Source organism: Eleutherodactylus coqui, chromosome 1 (genome assembly GCF_035609145.1).
Source record: "Eleutherodactylus coqui strain aEleCoq1 chromosome 1, aEleCoq1.hap1, whole genome shotgun sequence".
Taxonomy (NCBI): Eukaryota; Metazoa; Chordata; class Amphibia; order Anura; family Eleutherodactylidae; genus Eleutherodactylus; species Eleutherodactylus coqui.
The window spans coordinates 45,781,126-45,804,354 of NC_089837.1; the positions used below are offsets into that span (position 1 = coordinate 45,781,126).

Here is a 23,229-nt window from a genome sequence, read left to right on the forward strand (position 1 = left end):
GACTAAAATAAATAAACCGTAGCCATTTTTGGCTTCTATGACTAGGAAACCATCTGACCATTGCTTTAAAACAAAAAAAAACAAACACATATTCGACTTCTCGACCTCTGGAAGGTACCATTGTGGTTTTTCAAGCCAATCACCTCAAAATTTTTGAGCTTATCACTGAATGGTTGGCTGTTAAATAGGGGTCCTACTTCTGAGACCCCTGAAACCAGAAGTTATAACCAAAGGACTAGCTCAACAAGTGTGGTGTCTGGAGGCTATGGGTGGCATCAGTGTAATAAGTAAATCCTCAAAAGTCATCCATAAAGTTCTTATAGGGCATATGGAAAGGGATTACCTAGAGTAGACACCAGCACAAGTCACAGCATGACGTCTAAGGCCAGCCTTATATTTGTGGAGAAGACAATGGCACATGAGGTATCATATGGGCCACCAATGATCAGATGTCCCCAATCATGATAGGTTTGTCCACTCAGGGCCTTGGTGGCCCCTATTGGTTCATTAGACTCTGACTCTTACCTGAATCCCTTTTAAGAATCTTGACCTGTTGCTTGGCCATCACAGCTACGGGTATCCTCTTCTTAGCAGCTTGTTCTTTACAGCATTCTCGCCAACGACGCAACTGAAAGTGGATGAATCGCCACATCATCCAGGTCTGCGATACGCACATCATAAGCAACACAATCATCCTGGAGAAGACAGAAGTCCCAGATCTCAGAAAACTACAGCAGAAGACCAAGAAGACCACTCCAACGTAAAGAAAGAAGTCTATCAACTGTTAAAAACCGGTGAGAGTCGTTACAGTCCGGCCTCTTTCATAGAGTCATCAACCCAACTTACCTGAAAAGTAATGTATTGAAGTTGCCTTTGTCTGGATTGAAGGTGTGGATCTCTGCTCTAGCAAGCCCAAATCCGATGGTCAAGACAGAAAGGGTGAGAGTAAACAGCCGGATGACCACGAACACCACCGCCCAGGCGTTAAAACTGCGGAGGAACATAGAGCAGACAAATAATACAGGAGGACCAAGTCGAAAAACACTTCTGGTTGTCGGATGCTGACACTTCACTAATAGACACAGCGTCCTTGACTATAATGGGGCATGTCAAGCTTCCTTCATGCTGTCCGGCATTTTGCTGGATCTTTGCCAAACTCTAAAGCAAAATGTGAACAGAGTCCGTCATAGTTTACATATCATGAGATTGTGGGCCACATCAAGGTCTGGCGGTTTCCACAAGACAGAGTAGCAGGTAATGCTGCCGTAATACAAGATCATAGAACACCCGCAGTCCACAATACTTACAGCTTTTGATTGTTTTCATCAGTGAAGTAAAAAAGTCGCGCAATATGGAAGAGGAACTCCGCCACCGACTGTAGTAACAGCAATATCAACCCCAAACGGGTTAAACTGTGGGGAGAAGAGGGAAAAAAGTTAAGTCACAGTCTGCATGGAGACATTTGGTTGCCCATAAGAATTCCAACTCCATCCACTTGCCCCCAATAAGGAAGCAACTTTTGGGGTTAAGCTACAACGGTATCGCGACTCCCAGATGACCAAATGTGTTCATGTAGCCGTAGCCTTGTTCATTTTTACCTTTAGCGCCAACCAAAAATGTTTATTTTGGCATTCCGGTACCAAATTCATCCCCGAATAGAGTAAGAGTAGGCCTGTATTAGGGACCAGTAAACAAGTGCAATCTTGTTGACCGGCACTCAACTACCAGATCACATTACTCCATGCAAAATGTCCAAGTTGGCAGCGACGTCCAGAGACAAGTCCAATGTGGCTTATTGATATTCATATGCTTACTGCTCCCCTACTACCGACTGACAGGTCTCTCCATATGTACAATAACACGCAGACCTGTCAGTCAGCAGCAGGTGAGTATATGAATATTAATGGGCCACGATGGGCTCTTCTCTGCTGGGCGCTGCAAACTTACTTTAGTAAGTTGCACCGATCTCTATAAGTGTCAGGCCACTGAAATGTGTGTGCCACTATACTACATGCATACAGAGCAGCGTTAGAGACCAGACGGGTTCCCTTTAAAGTGGTTATCAAGTTATCCTCTAGCCATAAGGGTATAACGTTATGATTAATGGGGGTCCAACCACCAAGAACCCCACTGATCCCAACAGCCAGGGTCTGGTAGGTCCGCGAGTGAGGAGCAGGGGCTGTGCAGGCGCTCTGCTGCTCCGGAAATTACAGAGTTCCAGTGCTTCGTCAATCTCCAGAGTGGTCACTGAAGTGAATGGAGCAGTGGAGTGCCTGCATGACTTCCCCTCCATTCACTCAGGGACCTAGCAGACCCCTAGTTCTTGGGATTGGTGGGAGTCCCAACAGTTAGACTCCTCCCCCCCCCCCCCACAAATCCTATAGTTATCCTCTACCTTGTGGTTAGGAAATTACTGTAATTTGGCACAATGGAGTACCACTTACTTGAGTAAATAAGCTCCTCCTATATGAAGTAGATAAAGTACAATATACTGAAGCTGCCGAGGGATTTCCTCCTGAAAGAGTTAAAAAAAAACAAAAAGTTTAACTTACAGGGCTGCAGGCAATTTGTACAATCAAGTTTCCGCCCCAGCGGGACCCACAATTTAATTTATGGACCACAAGTGCACAGTCCCATATATACTGGTGTCCTGCTAGTATCAAAAAATAAAAAATAACCCCCTTTTCCTATAATCATAAAAATAAAGAAAAAAAAAAAAAAAAAAAAGGTAACCATTTCAGTCTAAATCAGTCTGATAATTCAGAATCCAGTCGTGGGGGTGCTGGAAATAAAGAAACCTCACGTCTACCCAAAGGGAGTGAAAAAAACAAACCACGTACCTCCGGGACTCACGTGTCTTTAAAACTAATGTGACTAAACTAAAGTGGAAAATCCGAGGAAACCCAAATATCATCCTGGTGCACCCGGTGACATGTGTTCTACTCAGCGGCGGCATGTATAGTAGAAGCTACAAAGTGGTGCAGTCCACATCCTGCTCCAGTTACATGCAGTATAATTATCCACCCAGCGCTCACCACAAGTGGCGCGGACCGTAGTCAGGGGACTATCATTACTTTACTGAGCAGTTTCTCCCACCCTACACATGGCTTATATAAGGAAATCGTGCCCTTATGTGAAGTTCACAAGTCAGCGAGGAGGTCAGAAACCAATCTACAAGGGGAAAAAAATGGAGGAGTTGCCGCCATAGCAATCAGAACCCAGAAGCTGTGAACTTGCTGAGTATCAGTCAGTATAGAACCAGAGCTACAACAATCTAAGCCATATATTGCACGGCCTGGAACATGTGCCAAGATCCTTTACCAGTCAAAATAGCAGTTTTCCTCTCCATGAGGAACAACATTTTACACCAACATGAAACCTTGGGCTTTCCAGATCTCAGGATGTTTTTTGTGGGTGCAGGACACAGCGACAAGGTTCACTAGATGTCTTGACATCCCCATGTGGGTTTGTTCTTTAAAAGGAATGTTCCTCAGGGGTGGAGCTCAGAGACTCTTTATAGGGAGTTTTCATGCTCCACCCCCGCAGAACACAGCTCTCTAACCCCTTACTGCCATGGCTTATTTTGGTCCTGAGGATGCAACAATTTTTAGGGGATTTTCATCTACACTTTACAAAAGCCATAACCTTATAATTTTTCCATTGACATGGCCGTATGGGGGCTTGGTTTTTTGCATGGCAAACTGCAGGTTTTTTTGGTATCATTTCTTGGGTGCATATAATGTGTTGTAAAACGTATTAATTTTGTTTGGAGGGCAAGGAGAGAAAACAAAAATTCTGCCTTTTTTTTTTTTTTTAACAGGGTTAACCATTAGAGATGAGCGAGCACGCTCGGATAAAGCAGTTACTCGAGCGAGCATCGCTCTTCTCGAGTAACTGCTTACTGGTCCGAGCATGCTCGGTGGAGGGGGCGGGGGAGAGTGAGACAGAGAGATCTCTCTGACTCTCACCCCTGCCGCCCCCCCGAGCCTGCTTGGACCAGTAAGCAGTTACTCGAGAAGAGCGATGCTCGCTCGAGTAACTGCTTTATCCGAGCGTGCTCACTCATCTCTATTAACCATGCAGCATAAAATGCCAATTTTTTTTCTGCTGGTTGGTACAATTATGAAAATATCAAAATTATATATATTTTTTTTTTGCTTTTCCACAATTAACCTTTCTTTTGGGGAAAATATTTTTTGTTTTGCATGGTTGCAATCAAAGTCCCATAACTTTTTACACCCACCCAGGGTGTACATGTATGCCCTAGGGCAGGAAATGGGTTAAGAACATGTATTAGAACAGAATTGTCAACTCATAGTCAAAAGCTATCAAGTACCTAAAGGGAGTCTGATTGGAATGAAATTGTTTATAGGACAAGGGGGAGGGGGGGGGGGTGGGAGTGGACCACTTTTAGGATCTCAGGTAACTAGACCGTTCATCTAATCACCCCACAACTCTCATCATTTGTATATCTGCCTGAGATGGAACCGCATGCCGAGTTTTAGAGAAAAAAAAAAAACTTCTAGGGTCAGGATGATTTTTGTTGACAAAGTGCATAAAAATTGTTGCGCTTACCTTCTTTACTTTTTGGAAATATAATTCTGGCAGAGCGTGCAGCCAATAGGCCAGCTGACACAGGTAGAAGAACTTCACTTGAAACCTTAAAAAGAAAAAAAAAAAAAAAATTACTGAGTGAATTTAAAGCATTATTTAAATGCATTATTTACTGCATAGCGGCAACATATTCTGCGTGCTGCACTCTGATACCAATCCCGCTGTCCAACGGCATATCGTTTTCCCTCTCGCACACACTGGGGCAAATATCATAGGAAGCCAACTAACTGAGAAATAGGTTTTTAGAGTGCGAGATGAAACCCGGAGAATCTGAAGCAAAACACAGATGCCATACAGATGTTGTCCTTGGTTGGATTTGAACCCAGGGCCTCAGCGCTGAGCCTCTTATCAGGCCTTTATATTATGTTGTTGTTAGCCGTTTAGTTGTTCACGCCCCTCGGCGACCCTAAAGGCGAGCTTCATGTTTTTCGGTTTTGCGCTGCTTCTCTCAGTTGTGTGATATCCATGCCCGTATCCGCTCTGACAGTATCGGCCATTGTGTTCTTTGGCTGCTGGTTCTTCTTTTGCCACTGATGTGTTCAAGTATTATAGATTTTTCTAGCGACTCTGCTGGCATTAAATGGCCAAAATCCGTGAGTCTGAGCCGAGCCATCTTCCCCTCCATTGATATATCAGGTCTTATACGATTCAGGACTTCTCTGTATAATGCTCTCACCATCCATGGCATACGCAGCAGCTTTTGCCGGCACCACAGCTCACACGCATCAATCCTTCTTCTATCAGCCTCCCCCGCAGCCCAGCTTTCACATCCCTACATGGTTCTGGGGTATACGGTGGTTTGCACTATCCTGCATTTAGTTGCTATACCAATCCCCCTACTTTTCCAGATTTTGTCGATGTTTAGCATCACGCTTTGCCCCATTGCTATCCTACATTTTATCTCTGGCATAGATTCCCCATCCTGGTCAATTTTTGAACCAAGGAAGATGAAGTCTCGCACACATTCTACGGCCTCGTTGTCGATTTTTTATTTGAATTTGGCCATTTTTTGCATTTGTCATAATTTTAGTCTTCTTTAAATTCAGGTAGAGGCCCATTTTTCACTTTCAGTTTTAATCTTCCATATGAGCCGCTTCTCTATTATAAAATACAGCTATAATACTGCCGGAGTATCACCAGCCATAAGAAAAGTACTTACGGTAAATACACATGAGGGTAACTTTCCCAGAGGGTCTTTGGATTGGATAAATAACCTTCCTGGAGAGAAAGAACAGCACAGATATGGAGTTAGGTGTGTGTTACATGTTACATGTTATCTACTTAATATGGGTTGTCCAGCTGTAAACTATCAATTGCTTACCTGCAGGAAAAGCCATCACTAGTAGTGCTGATCTGCCACCAGAGACCCCTGCTGATCAGCTATTTGCCAGGCCGATGCTCTCATGTAATTAGTCGATTTCTGCAGGCAGCAGACAGCTCCATTCCCAATACAGTGGTCAGCTTTGGTATTGCAGTTTTCTCCCATTCACTTCAATGGAACCTTTGCTTGTAATACCAAGCTTGGCCACTGTAGTGGAAATGGAGTTGTCTGCTCCCTGCATAAATCCACTCAGTGCACTGGCACCCTGACCCAGCGAACAGCTGATCAGCGGGGGTTCCGGAGGCAGACCAATGCTGATCTACTATTGATGACCTATCCTGCAGCTAAGCCTTCAATAGTTTACAACTCAATAACCTTTCAGGTCTTATTACACAGAATACATCTACACATTATCGATAACAACTCTGCAGATTCTTTGGCTTACTTACTAGGACTAAAAGTTTGTTTTATACTCCAAACACATCCAGAGCTGCATTCAGATTTCTGCCCATGGACTCAGTTTTGAGACTACAACAACATACACCAATGCTGCCAACTGCTCGTGAAGCATCTGCATCAAGCATTAAATGTTATGGTTTTAGGAGTGTTGACCGTCTCCAAACTCTTGTTCCCACAATGCAAAATATGCAACAGCCCCTCCCCTTCCTTTACACCCTCCCCAAATACTGTGCATACTTGATCGCATCGGTGCCTATACAAGGCATTTTGTGCAGTCATGCATTGTGGGAGATGTAGAGTTTGAATAATGCAGAAAAACATACATTTCGTCACCCGTCCGTCCCCCTCCGGATCAACATGTGATCACTATGAAGTCTCCGCTTAGATATGATAGCTGGACAGTGCTGACCAATTCGATTTGTCAACCAGAAGTGTTCTGAAGGCAGCTTTGGATGCGATTGGAGTATAGATAAAGCACAGGTCTTTACACTGGTGCAAATGCATTCATGTTAATAATGCCAAGATCATATGGCATCAACCAGAGATGTAACTGGAACCTCCTGGGCTCCAATGCAAAATGTGCCTTCTCCTATGTACCGTGTTTCCCCGAAAATAAGACAGGATCTTATATTAATTTTTGTTCAAAAAGGTTTAACTTTTTTACATGTATAGCTGCCTGGACACTATTTAAATTGACTTTTTTAATTAACTGTTAGCAGGGCTTAATTTTGGAGTAGGGCTTATATTTCAAGCATCCTCAAAAAGCCTGAAAAATCATTTTGCATCCTCCAAAATTCTGGAAAATCATGCTATGTCTTATTTTCAGGAAAACAGGGTAGTAGAGCAACCTTTTGTGCCCACTCTGGCACCAGAACCATACCCGGTCTTAGCTATGTGTGACCTGTACAACTGCCCAGGGCACCGGCCACTAGAACGTAGGGGGAGCGCCAAGCAGATGTATCGACTGCCCCTCCTGGATCTACTCAGTCAAATGATATTGACAGCATCTTTTTGAGCTACGGTAGATGAATCATCCTCCTCCCAGCTCTCCTTTCTTCCCCTTAGACAATCTGAGTCTAATCGACAGAGCTTGGCTCTGGGGCTGTATTTATGGACCGAGCTTGGCCCTGGGGCTGTATTTATGGACCGAGCTTGGCCCTGGGGCTGTATTTATGGACCGAGCTTGGCCCTGGGGCTGTATTTATGGACCGAGCTTGGCCCTGGGGCTGCATTTATGGACCAAGCTTGGTTCTGTGGTGGGTATGCTGCTACCTTGCTGCTTTCTGCACAAGTAGAATGCAAGCTGACTGTCTGTCAGTGTAATATATGTTTTTGTTCCTTTTTCTTGTGATTTTGGGGGTCCAAAAACATTCTGCATAAGCAGCCATGTAGCCTCAGGCTGGCATTGACTAGAACCTAGGTACAACGGCAGTACCCTCTATAGTTGCACACTTGGCATCAGCTTGGGTTACCATCTTCTCTATTAGAATTAGGGGTCTACTAAGGCACCCCAATTATTTACAATATCCCCATCATTATAATTCTACTCACCGTGGCTGCAACGTACAGACTCCAAAACATGGAGGCCAAGTGAAATGCTGCCAGCTGCCCGGATTCATTAAACCGGCTTTGTTTCACCTTCGACAGGTGAAGGCGTCTGTTTATTTTCTGTAGAGGCCATAAAAACATTAGAGTTTGTAAATTTATAGCATAAACCTTCCCGTTAAACTCCCTGTTATAGCCTAGGACAAGTGGCGATATATAAAGCCGCTTACACAGAGTCTCCCCCACTACTCACATCTAGGATGTATTCCTGGACGATGGCGTGCAGGATGATGGCGATGATCACGTAGAACAATATGGTGACCAGATCCTTCACACCATAGTGATAGTAGAAGATCTCACCATCTGGAATGCAAGAGGGGAATTAATATGGAGGGAGTGAATGGCTTTAGTCTCCGTAATATAGAAATGGCGCGGGATAATCCATATATTACATGTTGAAAGTGTTGAATGTCTACAGTCCACCATTACGAGTAGGACATGCACTAATGAGAAGGTCCCGGATATGACTGACTGTAGAAGTAACAGGAGAATATACAATAGTTAACCTGTTACTCCCGATGGAGTAACACACAGTACCTGTCAACCCTCAGAGAATGTCCAGCTGTTTCCCAAAAAAAGCGAAGGTCTCCCTGACCCCTGGAATGGTGATGAAGTCTTGCATAGGGAATAACTTTAGATTTTGGGACAACCCCTTTAATTTAGGGTCTCCCCAGTGGTTTTACAGAGGGAGGGGGCTGCATAAATTTGGGTACTCTATTGGGTTTCAGTAGAGGCACCACCCCAAGAGGGAGGCCACTATGTTTGAAGGGACTGCCACTAACAAGGGGGTGTCACCCATACTTGAAAGGACTGACAAGGGAAGTGGCCTACCATGTTTGAAGGGACCATCTTCTGACTAAGGAGGCCTAACAGGTTTTCAAGGAACCCACTCTTAATAAAGGGGTACTACCCATGCTTGAACGGACTGCCCCTGAAAAGAGAGGGTGCCCACCATAGCTGAAGGGACCGTCCCCTGACAACATATAGGGCCTTACCATGTTTTAGAGGTAGGTACCCCTTTCCTTGACAAGGGTGAATGTACAGTGTTTGGAAGCCCCAGGACCACCAAGCTTGACCCCAGAACCCCATGTCAGCTGATCTCCCGGGAGTAGCCATGGCCATCCAGAAGAGCCTGTTACACAAGAGACTACCTGCACTGCTGTCAAATTTGGCAAAGTTCTACATTTGAAGCATACAATCTGGGCTCGTAGATACATCTGCCCGCCAAGCCACCTGACACCCCGCTGTTCTGCTCTGGGCCAATATACTCTTTACAAATACACAACTACAGCCGAGCCGCTGAGGAACGGGTCCTGCGCCGGTAGCCTTCCAGTACCCCATGGCCCATTTACTGAACCTAGGCTTGCTCCACACATCAACAACGCGGGAATCGGTAGAAGACAAGCTTACCGAGAGACTGTAGGCTGCTGTTATACTGAGGTAAGATGAAGATGAAGGCAGTTTTAGCGGTGACCTGTAACAGAAACAGATAGGCGATCACTCGAATAACCGGTTGACCAATTTTTGAAATTACACAAAAATTCTGCGCCACCCCCCCCCCTCCCTTCAAAAAAGCACGTGAAGTCATTAAGACCACAAACTAGAGTCAGCCATCGCACTTAAATCACACAAAAATGTAATTATTTTCCTAACAGCCATAAGCGAGGGCGCGTTCCAGGATTCATACACGTAATTAAACCTCTCATTATAGCGCTGATGAGGTCACATTTACGACCGGAGCCTCCAGGTATTTACATATAAGCTTCTCCAAACATTTTTGACATGATGGATCGGTGTTGCACCAGCGGGGACACCGGATTGACGCTCTACAGTAGTACCAGGATATCTGCTTTACCCATTAACACCTCCTCTACCAATTGCCCACAGGGACCCAATTCATGAACTACTACAGGCAACCACTGTAAGAGCTGCTCGTACAATGGTGGGCTCAGTGTCGTGCATGGATGGGCGACGATTTGAATGCTCACAGTGTAATACCACATTTCTCCTGTAGTGGCACTGTGAGGAGCGTGTGCAGGCAGGACTTATCCTGGCAATGACAGCTGAATGTCGGGTGCTTATAGGATGTTATTAATGATGACTTATCTCAAGAATAAGTCCCCTAGTTGACTGGCTGATTTTTCCTGCTTGGGACCCCCAGCGATCAGCTGATATTGGACTGTCAGTGGGGGCGGAGCTAGAAGCTAACAGCTCCATAAGATTGCAGTGTAGTGGACTGGTATTGCATGGATTTCAATGGGAGCCAAGCTTTATTTAATGGGCTGCTGCAAGGCGGATGGAGATATCAGCTTCAGACTCTATCTCCACTGACAGCGAGTCCGATACCAGCTGATCGCCGAGGATCTCAGTAAACCCCTTTTTTCTCCATTAAATCCCTATGCAAGGGCTATATTAAAAAGGGAACTTGTCACCACTTTAACCGATATAGGGGGGTTAATGGTTGTAAACTGGTGATGTAATGGGCATTTGTATAGTTACTGTTGCACATCCTGTGCAGGAGCACACCTTTAACCCCTTGAGTGGCACGCCTGGAAATTTTCCGGGCCGAGCTCCACTGTTCATAGCAACATAGCCCGGAAGATTTCCGGGCTATGTATCACTATGGGAGCTGCAGAGCACAATGCCACAAGCTGTAACATTGTGCTCTGCCTGCACAGACCCACAGAGAACAAAGCAAGGGCTTTGAAAAACCAGCAGAAGATATTGCAAATATGCCGGCAATCTCCTGCTTTGTTTACAGGTTGCCATAGAGACCATCGGCTTGTCAGAAGCAAGCCGATGGTCTCTGTGGCAGGGAGAGCTGGTTGTTAGCTGTCAGAGGACAGCTAGGTACTAGCTCTTACAGCAGAGATCAGAGAAAACCTCCGATCTCTGCTGTGTTAACCCTTTACATGCTGCAGTCTATGTGACTGCAGCATGTAAAGGGCTGTCACCATCGGACCCCCGGAATGTGATCAGGGGTCCTGATGGGTCCCTGTGGAAGTCCCTTAAAGGGACAAAAAATAAATAAAAAAATAAAAAAATTAGAAAAAAAAAATTAGAAAAACACTTGTCTCCCTTTACTTTGTAAAAAAAAATCAAAAATACAATCACACGTGGTATCCATGCGTCGTAATGACCCAGAGAAGGAAGTTAATACATTATTTAACCCCTTAATGACATGGCCCCTTTTTTTCTTTTTTCCCCATTTCTTTTTTTCCTCCCCCCTGTTTAAAAAATCACAACTTGTCCCGCAAAAAGCAAGCCCTTATATGGCCATGTCAATGGAAAAATGAAAAAGTTATGGCGCTTGGAATGCGACTGCAAAATTAGTTGAAATTCAATGATTAGACCATTTTAAAAAACCTGCCCTGGTGGGCACGACAGGGTGGTAGGAAACCAGCCACTCAAGGGGTTAATGGTCAAGGGTTTTAGTCTTCATGCGCTGCGCGCATATTATCGGTGAGAAGACCGCTGGGCATGCCGGACCATCTTGGAAGCCTGGCATGCCTCCCCAAACACCGCCCTGCTCTGTGCAGGTCATCGCTACCACAGCCTACATCTCATGCATGTGATCGGCACCTGTGCGGTCCATCATTCCGTGCTGTGGGCAGATAGGAAATAAATGTCTGACCAATGGGGCCTGCAGAGATCCTAAGACGAGTATGCCTAAATGCACCATATGAATGGAATGGCAGTACACATCATGACTGCTGCTTCATTGACTTCTATGGGGCAAGGACAAGGTTGTCCCATAGAGGAGAATGGAGCAGCAGTCACACATGCATAGCACTGCTGCATTCACACGGGATATTTGGGTCCACTGGCCTTTGGATCGCTGGGGGTCTCAGCAGATCAATGCCCAGTGATCCAACTCCTGCTAGGTTCTATAGGCCTCCACATTCATACCATCTGCCCGATCATCAGGTTGGTCACAGCACAATCTGGCATGGGATTACTTGTGTCTACATGTTAGTAAATGTAGAGGAAGCAGTAAGTAAAACTGTCCGAGCAGGACTGGGGCACACTGGTAGGTATTCAACAATTTCAGTAACCAGTGCCAGGAAGGTGCTGCCAAAGCAAATAAGATCATGGCCTGAATGTACATCATGAGGGCAACCAAAGCAATTAAAGGGATGGGCAAACTGCAGCACTGAGGAAAACTCCAAGAGGACACACACTACAGTACGTGTAGAGAAGAGGGGTGTGGTAATCACTGAAACTGTACTAGATTACCAATTATATGGGTCATCGACCACAAGATTTATTCAGCTTGTTTTCTTTGGAGGCAGGGGGCAGTATTATAGTAGGTATATTCTTGTACATAGGGAGCAGTATTATAGTAGTTATATTCTTGTACATAGGAGGCAGTATTATAGTAGTTATATTCTTGTACATAGGGGCAGTATTATAGTAGTTATATTCTTGTACATAGGAGGCAGTATTATAGTAGTTATATTCTTGTACATAGGAGGCAGTATTATAGTAGTTATATTCTTGTACATGGGGGTCAGTATTATAGTAGTTATATTCTTGTACATAGGGGGCAGTATTATAGTAGTTATATTCTTGTACATAGGGGGCAGTATTATAGTAGTTATATTCTTGTACATAGGGGGCAGTATTATAGTAGTTATATTCTTGTACATAGGGGGCAGTATTATAGTAGTTACATTCTTGTACATAGGGGGCAGTATTATAGTAGTTACATTCTTGTAGATAGAGGGCAGTATTATAGTAGTTATATTCTTGTACATAGGGGGCAGTATTATAGTAGTTATATTCTTGTACATAGGGGGCAGTATTATAGTAGTTATATTCTTGTACATAGGAACAGTATTATAGTAGTTATATTCTTGTACATAGGGGGCAGTATTATAGCAGTTATATTCTTGTACATAGGGGGCAGTATTATAGTAGTTACATTCTTGTACATAGAGGGCAGTATTATAGTAGTTATATTCTTGTACATAGGGGGCAGTATTATAGTAGTTATATTCTTGTACATAGGAACAGTATTATAGTAGTTATATTCTTGTACATAGGGGGCAGTATTATAGCAGTTATATTCTTGTACATAGGGGGCAGTATTATAGTAGTTACATTCTTGTACATAGGAGGCAGTATTATAGTAGTTCTATTCTTGTACATAGGGGACAGTATTATAGTAGTTCTATTCTTGTTCATAGGGAGCAGTATTATAGTAGTTCTATTCTTGTTCATAGGGAGCAGTATTATAGTAGTTCTATTCTTGTTCATAGGGGGCAGTATTATAGTAGTTCTATTCTTGTTCATAGGGAGCAGTATTATAGCAGTTAAATTCTTCTACATAAGAGGCAGTATTATAGTAGTTATATTCTTGTACATAGGGGGCAGTATTATAGTAGTTATATTCTTGTACATAGGGAGCAGTATTATAGTAGTTATACTCTTGTACATAGGGGCAGTATTATAGTAGTTATATTCTTGTACATAGGGGGCAGTATTATAGTAGTTATATTCTTGTACATAGGGGGCAGTATTATAGTAGCTATATTCTTGGACATAGGAGCAGCATTATAGTAGTTATATACTTGTACCTAGGGGCAGTATTATAGTAGTTATATTCCACTACATAGGGGGCAGTATTACAGTAGTTATATTCTTGTACATAGGGGGCAGTATTATCGTAGATATATTCTTGGACATAGGGGGCAGTATTATAGCAGTTATATTCTTGGACATAGGAAGCAGTATTATAGCAGTTATATTCTTGGACATAGGAAGCAGTATTATAGCAGTTATATTCTTGTACATAGGAGCAGTATTATAGTAGTTATATTCTTGTACATAGGGGGCAGTATTATAGTAGTTATATTCTTGTACATAGGGGGTAGTATTATAGTAGTTATATTCTTGGACATAGGAAGCAGTATTATAGCAGTTATATTCTTGGACATAGGAAGCAGTATTATAGCAGTTATATTCTTGTACATAGGAAGCAGTATTATAGCAGTTACATTCTTGTACATAGAGGGCAGTATTATAGTAGTTATATTCTTGTACATAGGGGGCAGTATTATAGCAGTTATATTCTTGGACATAGGAAGCAGTATTATAGGAGTTAAGTCTTTACCCTGTACTGCTGACACATCTTCTGCCTGGAATAGCCCTTTATAACAAGCATTTCACATTTTCTCTATTTTTAGTCTCTTCCAATTTAAGTTCTTGTAAATTTTCAAACTTGTTTTTGGAAACGGATGGGTAATCCTTCCCAACCTAGTAAAATGTAACCTTCTCATGCGCTTGCCTGACACATGGAAGTTGCACATTTACCGTATTTCCTTGAATGCGTTCTTCATAACGTTGCTCAGCAACGCACAAACAATGTCGGAGACAACACTGGGTGCAGACGTCTGGGTGAATCTTCTCACAAGATCATTTTACAAGGGAGGAGATGCTCTCAGAGGAGGGTCCAGAACACATTGTCTCAGTACACGGCTGCCTCACGATAACGGGACATTATTACAGCCATAAGAAGCTGTATTTAACCTCTTCAGGGCTGGACAGCTCTCCGCACCCATAGACAAAAAAAGGCATCTAAAAAGTTACTGCGCAAGCCAATTTTTTGGGTAGCTTTCTATAGTGTCTTCCAAAGTCGTTATGTTGTCCACTCTTGGAAGGCACTAGAATCCCCGACTAGGTTCACCAACCATAGCGAATATAGATGAACAACGGCTGCAATGTCATCTGTAACATTTATACCATACAGTGAAATCCATAAGACAAATCTCAAAAAACAAGGGGGAATGACAGTGTTTTTCCCCCTTCCACCCGCAAATAAAAAAATAAAATAAAAAATAATTAAAGGGGTTTTCCCAGTAACAGCTTTTCAATAAGCCCCCCTGTGCAAAAATAAGAAATTGAGCGATAATTACCCCTTTGGGCCGCCGGGATCCAGTGCTGTAGCTCGCTGTGGTCCTGTTGATTCCTTTGATGGATGTCGTCACAGGAAGGCAGGCGATTGCTGCAGCGGCATTGCTCGTTCCTTTGGCATCAGCACTCACATCCGGAGTGCCATGATGCCAGGAGTTTAAGAACATGATGCTTTAGCCTCTCATTGGCTGCAGCAGCAACCTGATTTCCTGTGACATCATGAGTCACAGGAATCACCGGGACTGCAGCGAGCTGCAGCAATACAGAGAATACGCCCCGTGTGAATGGGCCCCAATACTGATAACCCTAACAGTGCGGCGTAGCTTAGATTTCGCAGGAGGTGTACAGTGCCTGCAGATACCGTCCTATCATCGGAGCGAGGTAGTCAGTCACGTGCGGCGCCCACAAGTTTCAGTCTAGTTGGGGTAGGAAGGGAAATGATATGTGGCGGCACAGCTGTGTTTCAGATGGAAAGCGCCTGGTTTCGAGAGGCTGCGTTGCTCTTCTAGCTCGAGGATGCCACTTAAAGGGCAACTCCATGTCATGCAATGGCGCCATCCGTTGTACGGTAAATATTCCCTCCAGGCCGATCTCACACGACCGGATTTAAATTGCGGATTCCGCGAGCGTTTGTTGCACCGTTTAGTCAATGCATGGAATTACGTAGTTGCAGCCACAATAGCGGGTTGGAATTGTGCGATCGGCTCACATAAAATGGAAAGCAGTATGCTCTATTTAACTTTGGATATCCGCAACATACAGCCCATTGTTCCCTATGGTTGTGGATATGCCCACAGCCCATACAGTATTACATTGCGTATGGGCTGCATCGCTATAAGCAATGGCGCAGGAAATATAAATGAAAAAAAAACCTGTCTTGCGCAGCACAATTTCACCGCCAAACGCAGGGTTACGTCCGTGCTCCTAGCTAGAATCCGTAATCGGATTCCGCTTACGGCCGTGTGAACCCGACCGCGCCCTGGGAGGAGATTTCCGCTGCGCTGTTTGTCGAAACTTGCTGGGTCTGACACTTTGTATGGAGTGGAGGAAGCAAATTGACAACCGGCCTGCGCATATTCCTGGCTTACACGGAGTTGTCACATCTTATGTATTCCTACAGGAGCTCCTTGTTCCTGGTTGTGTCCTGCGGCATTGAGGAACTGTGTCTTAAAAGGGTCCAGTGTTAGATAAACAGCGCCACCCTTGTTCATAGGGTTGTATGTGGTACTGCAGCTCAGCTTCATTGAAGTGAATGGGAGCTGAATACCAGACATAACCTACAGACAAAGGTGGCGCTGTTTTTGAAAGAAAGCAGCCATGTTTTTCTAACCCTGGACAATTCCTTTAGCACGTCCCTATTCGCCCCGTAGCATGTTACGGATTGTGGTGCGACACCAGGTTCTGCTCATCTCCGGGGAGTGGACATGTGAGGGTGCCTTCACATGGGTGATACAATTGCACTAAAATAGAACCCATTCTTTTCAACGGATCTGTTCACATGAGCGACGCTGCGAGACGGGAAATATCGCAGAATGCTCTATTTTCATGCGAGTCTTGCACAAGAAAAGAACATGTGCAAAACACGTGCAGTCTCCGCACAGCACGCAGACGGAGTGTGATGCGAGCTGCGCCCGCTCTTAAGGGGCCATGCGCTCAGCTGTATTAAGGCTCGCTATGCCAAGAGGTATGGGGCGCGGGGGGGTTCCTCTTTATCTACAGTCATACGTAACATAGGGGTCTCCATATGCTGCCCTACAGGTTTTTTTTTTGCATGAGGCCCCACAATGCACTGCACTTGGGTAATGGGAAAACTGCGGAAATTTGCATTTATGTAGCTTTGGATGTGACTGGAGTAGAAGCCGTGACGTAACCTGAGACAGGAAGCGGATAGTAACAAGCGCCACTTGTTCTATGCAGAGGTGTAAATGTCGCTCTTCTGCTCAGACTCTGGGTCGTCATATTGCGGGAAATGGGTAATGACCCCCGGCCGGACGTGCGCTGCCACCAGACTTACCTGGAGGTCACCTGTGATAAACAAGCAGGAGGTGATGGAACCCACGGGGGTCATGGCTGTTACATGTAGTCAGCAGTAGAACCGCATCTGACTGGTAATGGCTATTATCTCCCGCCCTTCTGTAGGAAGTTCCGCAATCTACGTGTTGTGACAGACTGCGCTGGAAACGCGATCTGATCGTCGGCTCGGTCGCAGTCACTGCTGAATGTTAGGATCGTCCGCTGTTTTATTTATTCACTTCAAATTTTTTTAAAAATGTAACAATTTTTTGCTTCTTTCTCTGAAAGTTTGGCTTTTTTGTGTTACTTTATTTTTCACGTGAGATTTGTGCGTCTGAATGGGGTCAAACATATGAGCAAATTTCCCCCCCTCCCACCCCTGTATTGCATCCCGGTGCGGGAAAGGAAACCCAGCATGTCCCATCTTTGGGTGTTCCCTCGAACGCCTCGTTTATTGTTTTGAATGGGGCCATTAAAAAAAAAAAAACGCATGCGAGTGCGAATGTGATACCAGGATTCCCATTGAAAACTGTGGGAAACAATGGGCGATCCTCTGGTGCGGTTGCGCAAAAGAAAAAAAAAAACAAAAAAAACAAAACCTGCAGAGCCCCCTATTTTTCTGCACATTTGCGCAGAGAAAGAGACCATCCTGAACTCATTAAACTAATCGGCAGTTTCAATAGATGGGAACATTGTTGCGGTTTGTTTTTTTTACGCACAAAAAAGCGCATGATTTGCGTGAGCGAAAAGTACAGTAAAACAAACAGAGAATACGACCCGTGTGAATGGGCCACAATACTGATAACCCTGACAGTGCGGCGTAGCTTAGATGTCCTATCATCGGAGCGAGGTAATCAGTCACGTGCGGCGCCCACAAGTTACAGTCTAGTTGGGGGGAGATGGCTTGTGTATCAATATGGAGGCACAGCTGCGTTTCAGATAATGGCGCCATCCGTTGTACAGTAAACAACGGATGGCTGGTCTCACACAATCGGATTTGATTTGCGGATTGCGCGAGCGTTTGATCCGCGGTTCAGTCAAATGTATTGAATTACGCAGTTGCATACGTAAAGCTATTGTATTTGGGCTGCGATATCCGCGTCCTCGCTAAGCAATGGCGCAGGAAATATAAACTAAAAAAAAGCGTAAGCAGTCATGCGCAGCACAATTTCACCGCCATCCACAGGTCACGGCCGAGCTCATAGCTAGAATCCGTAATCGAATTCCACTTACGGCCGTGTGAACCCCGACCTCACCCTGGGAGGAGACTTCCGCTACGCTCTTTGTCGCCACCTGCAGGTTGTTTGGAGCAGTGGACGGGATCCGACAACCGCACTGCGCATATTCCTGGCTTACAAGGAGTTGTCACATCTTATCTCTTCCTGCAGGAGCTCCTTGTTCCTGGTTGTGTCCTGCGGAGTTGGGGAACTGTGTCTTAAAGGGGTTGTCTAGGGTTAGATAAACATGGCTGTTTTCTTCCAGACACGGCGCCACCCATGTTCATAGGGTTGTGTGTGCTACTGCAGCTTAGCTTCATTGAAGTGAATGGGAGCAGAGCTGCAATACCAGACACAACCCACGGACAAAGGTGGCGCTGTGTCTGGAATGCGTCGTGGCAATTGTATCGCAGTTTCCGCTGCAGGCTCTCTTCTTTGTATGGGGGAGAGATTTCCACAGTGGCATACAGGCGGAAAAGAAGCTTCCAAGCCACGCCAAACATAATTTCTGTGCGGTTCCGCTGCGGACATTCCGCAAGATTTCCGACCCACGGGAACCCAGCCTAAAGCCGCTTGCACAAGGCAGAGCCAGGTTACACACGCGGTCGTCCGCAACGGAATCTGGCTCTGAACCCAGAACGCGACTGCGTATACCCGTCTCCTTTCTTCATTATCTGTACTGCTGCAGGTCCGGATGGCGAGTCGCCGCCGCTCATGCGCAGTACAGATTCATATTGCACACGCATTAGCAGAATGTTTTTGCGCTATACACTGAGTTTTTTCGTATGCGTATCCGCATATTTTTCTGTACTTTTTGGCCGCAGTCCGTTTAAGGTTTCAAGCATCGCCTTGGGTATTGCGTGCACATTTGCAAACCCCCCCCACTCCATAGGGACCTTTGTGCGCAAATGCGCAGAAAGATAAAAGCATGTTTTATCTTTTTTGGCGCTACCAAAATGTGCACGCCAAATATTCGCATGTGAACAAATCCATTGAAATCAATGGTTTCTATTCACTTTTGTACTACAAGCGCAAATTTTGCGCGCTCAATTACATCGGTGTGAAGCCGGCTCTGGGCAGTTTGCAGAAGAGCGCCTACTTTTCCTCTTCTGAGAACGACATGTGTTTCACAGTTCAGGTTTCGGCGATGTCCTGGGGAGGAAATACGTTTTTTTTTTCACTTCTACATTCGTCGAGAGCGGAAGGCCGGGTGTTCTTGAATAAAGACATTTTTCTCTCGTGTCCCCCTCCCCCGGCTTTAATCCATTCAGTTTTGGAAACGTGGCAGCCGGAGAGGAAAAAAAAAAATAGCGAAGAATCGCAGCATTTAGCGCGGTGAATAGTGAAGCAGGTTCCGCCATGAGCCAGGTGTACAAGGGCCGGGTTGTTTCAGACACTGCAGCCACTCAGGCCCAAAACTCCTGAATTGTGGGGGAAAAAAAAAAATTCTCGCCCTCCTCTCGGAGACGCATTCCAGTCATACTTTGGCAGCGGCGAGAGGCGCACACAGAGCTGATTTAACTTCCTGCAGGGAGAGGAGGAAACTGAGAGGACAGCTTTATAACCCTTCAAAAAAAAAAAAACGTAAATCGCCAGCGAGACTGAAAACCGGACGACAGGAGCGCAAATCAGAAAGTTCTGGATATTTATAGCGCGGCGGCACAACGAAGACGATTGTGCGCTCTATAAAATCTACACGTCTGCATCTCTTTACGCCATTTTTGCGTGTGCCATGAAGCCACAGTGACTTCTGCCGCGCAACATTGAGTCTCAAAAGTCATGTGACCGAAAAAAGATGACTTGCTGTCGCACGACAGGTTGTAGGGAAAAAACTAAAAAAGCCACATTTCACATAGGTCGGACATGGTGTAAGACAGCAAAGTTATGTACGACTGGCAGCTGCTACTGACTGTCCGCAACGAGGCCCCATTAGAAATACAGGGCGGCCATAGAGAAGTAGGCCGGAACCACACTCTAGCTGCTGAAAGGAAATCAGTCCTTGTTGCTCATAGCAACCAATCACAGCGCAGCTTTCAGTTTACCTCAGCAGTGTAAGAAATGAAAGCTGCGCTGTGATTGGTTGCTAGGGGCAACAGACAGCTTTCCTCTGAGTATATGATATTTAAGCCAAATGCCGTATTTATGGCGCCCCCGCTTTGCATCCAGTCCAGACTGATGCAAAGTGCTTCGTAATTCGACCGACATCGCGCTTGAGAATGTGCGACGTTCCCGCGGATGCGAGACGTTTTTGTGCCGCTTTCCGCCACACCAGAGGATCGCTAAGCATTTCCCACTGTTTTCACATTCGCTTTTTTTTGGTCCCCATTGAAAACAATAAGCGAGGGAACGCCAAGGATGGGACATGGTGCGATTTTGTTTTTCGCACCGTGACGCAATACGTGGGGGATGGGGGGTGTAATAGCCATTATCAGGTCAGATGCGGTTCTACTGCTGACTTCATGTAACAGCCATGACCCCCGTGGGTTCCATCACCTCCTGCTTGTTTATCACAGGTGACCTCCAGGTAAGGGCATGCACCCAGGCCGGGGGTCATTGCCCGTTTCCCGCAACATGACGGCCCAGAGTCCGAGCGACATTTACACCTCTGCACAGAACAAGTGGCGGTTGTTACTATCCGCTTCCTGTCTCAGGTTACGTCACGGCTTCTACTCCAGTCACATCCAAAGCTACATAAATGCTAATTTCTGCCGACTTCCCATTACCCCCTAAGGGCGGCACGACTCGCATCACACTCCGTCCGTGTGCTGCACAGAGACTGCACATATTTAGTGCATGTTTTGCGTTTCTGCGAGACTTATAGACGAAAATATAGCAAACTGCGATTTTTCAATTGCAGCGTCGCTGCGGAAGATACGTCACTCGTGTGAACAGACCCGTTGAAAAGAATGGGTTCTATTTTCTTGCGAAAAACTCGCACAATTTAATCACCCGCGTGAAGACACCCCCACACGCCCACTCCCTGGAGAGGAGCAGCACTTGGCGTGTCGGACCGCAATCTGTAACCTGCAACGGGGGCGAATATAGAAGTGCTAATGGAATTGTCTGGAGTTGGAAAAACATGGTTGCTTTCTTTCAAACACATAGCGCCACATTTGTCCAACGGTTGTGTCTGGTATTGCAGCTCTGCTCCCATTCACTTCAATGAAGCTGAGCTGCAATACCATATACAACCCTATGAACATGGGTGGTGCTGTGTTCGGAAAAAAAATAGCCATGTTTATCTAACCCTGGGCAACCCCTTTAAGAAACAGTTCCCCAACTCTGCAGGGCACATTCAGGAAGAAGGAGCTCCTGCAGGAAGAGATAAGATGTGACAACTCTGTGTAAGACAGGAATATGTGCAGTACGGTTGTCACTTTTCTTCCCCCACTCTATACAAACTTTTCTTCCCCCACTCTATATAAACCCAGCAGGTGGCGACAAAGAGCTTAGCGGAAATCTCCTCCCAGGCTGAAGGGAATATTCACTGTACAAGGGATGGCGCCATCACATGACATGGAGTTGCCCTTTAAGTGGCTCTTCTAGATAAAGGATGCAACGCAGCCCCTTGAAACTCAGCGCCTTCCATCTGAAACACAGCTGTGCCGCCATAGAGATACACGTGTCATCCACCCCACCCCACCCCCGTCCCCTTCCTTACCAACCTGAAACTTGTGGGCGCCGCACATGACCGACTACCTCACCCAGATGATAGGACGGTATCTGTAGACACTTCCTGGGACATCTACGCTACGCTTTCAGGGTTAGCAGTATTATGGCCCATTCACATTCTATATTTTTTACGGATTTATTACGAACGGCGGACGTGACGTTTTTTCTTATTCACAACCAATGTGGTGTGTAGAAAAAAAAAATTCTTAGAAAGTTCTAAGAAGAAGAAGAAGAAAAAAAAAAGTAGGACTTTGAGTGCGTAAAGCAAACACAGCAAACCCATATTTGCATCCATGTTTACTGCAGTTTTCTTTTGCGCACTCCGTTTTTTGTAGATTGTGACAAAACTGCAGCGCACATAGTTCACTTCTATGGGAGAGTGTTGTGAGCATGCTCTATGACCTGTTTAGAGGTCACTGTGCAGGGAGGGGGAGGAGGAGAACTGTGACCATCTCTGGGCCAGGAGGGCCAATCTCTACCAGGCTATTTTTCATGGAATTTTCACATGCGGTTTTATCGCAGGCTTTTCTCTGCTCTTCCTGGTTATTTTTCATGTCGTCCCCATAGTAACCTACATTAAAAATGCATTGGACATGAAAATTGCATGCAAATCACATGGCGCCCGCTTGTGATGCATAAAAATTAAATCGGAGATTCTTGAAGAATGACACAAAAATAGGACCTACGGCGATTTTTCGAATTCAGACTATGGCTGGCTGCACACGACCGGGTCGGATTCCGCATGCGGGAGCCCACAGCGGAATACGGCCCCGTTCCCACCTGGCATACGTGCGTTTCTGCTTTTCTTCTCGGCCGGCTGTACTGCGGATAGTCCGCACGGCCAGTCATCAGACATGTGCAGTACAGTTTTTGTTTTTAAATCCCAGCTTTTCCCGCGTCGTTGCTAGGCGACGATGCAGAATTCACGACTCTTCCGCGGGTCGGACGACTTCTATTGACTTCGATGCAAGTCGTCTGCGTGGCATCCGCACAGAAAAAGAGCATGCTGGGATTTTTCCTCCACAAGTGGAAAGTCGCAATGGATTTCCGCTCGTGTAGAGGAAACAGTTTTGCCATAACATGCAATGGGCAGGATTTGCTGCGGAATCCGGTTGCGGACGCCCATTCCGGATTCTGTAATGGAAATCCGCCCATGTGCAGGCGGCCTATCAGAGAGGGAGAAAAACTGCTTGTGTAAATTAACCCATTCTGAGGAATGGGTTCTTTTTTCTGTGCAAGTTCTGCCAGTTTCAGCATAGGACAGAACTCACATGCGAAAATGGTCCATGTAAATACGCCATCACTCTCTGGAGGAACTGTCCTGAGAATGTGGATAGACACTGTGCAATACTTTATTTTCCCTGCGGGGGAGCTGCAAGGAGAATGAACACTTACCGCCAGGTTTCCACATAG

At 45.5% G+C, this 23,229-nt stretch overlaps 1 protein-coding gene across 1 annotated transcript in view; it reads right to left on the minus strand.

Moving 5' to 3' along the window:
• Positions 1-23,229, minus strand: part of TRAM2 (translocation associated membrane protein 2) — a 33,120-nt gene that overhangs the window by 4,513 nt on the left and 5,378 nt on the right. Inside the window, exons 2-10 of the mRNA XM_066595247.1 lie at positions 9,410-9,473; positions 8,193-8,302; positions 7,946-8,062; positions 5,774-5,832; positions 4,576-4,660; positions 2,445-2,515; positions 1,308-1,412; positions 847-990; positions 526-695 (exon numbers count right to left, since the gene is read on the minus strand). Of these exons, the coding sequence (XP_066451344.1) occupies positions 526-695; positions 847-990; positions 1,308-1,412; positions 2,445-2,515; positions 4,576-4,660; positions 5,774-5,832; positions 7,946-8,062; positions 8,193-8,302; positions 9,410-9,473 (925 nt within the window). The remainder of the gene's footprint in view (positions 1-525; positions 696-846; positions 991-1,307; positions 1,413-2,444; positions 2,516-4,575; positions 4,661-5,773; positions 5,833-7,945; positions 8,063-8,192; positions 8,303-9,409; positions 9,474-23,229) is intronic.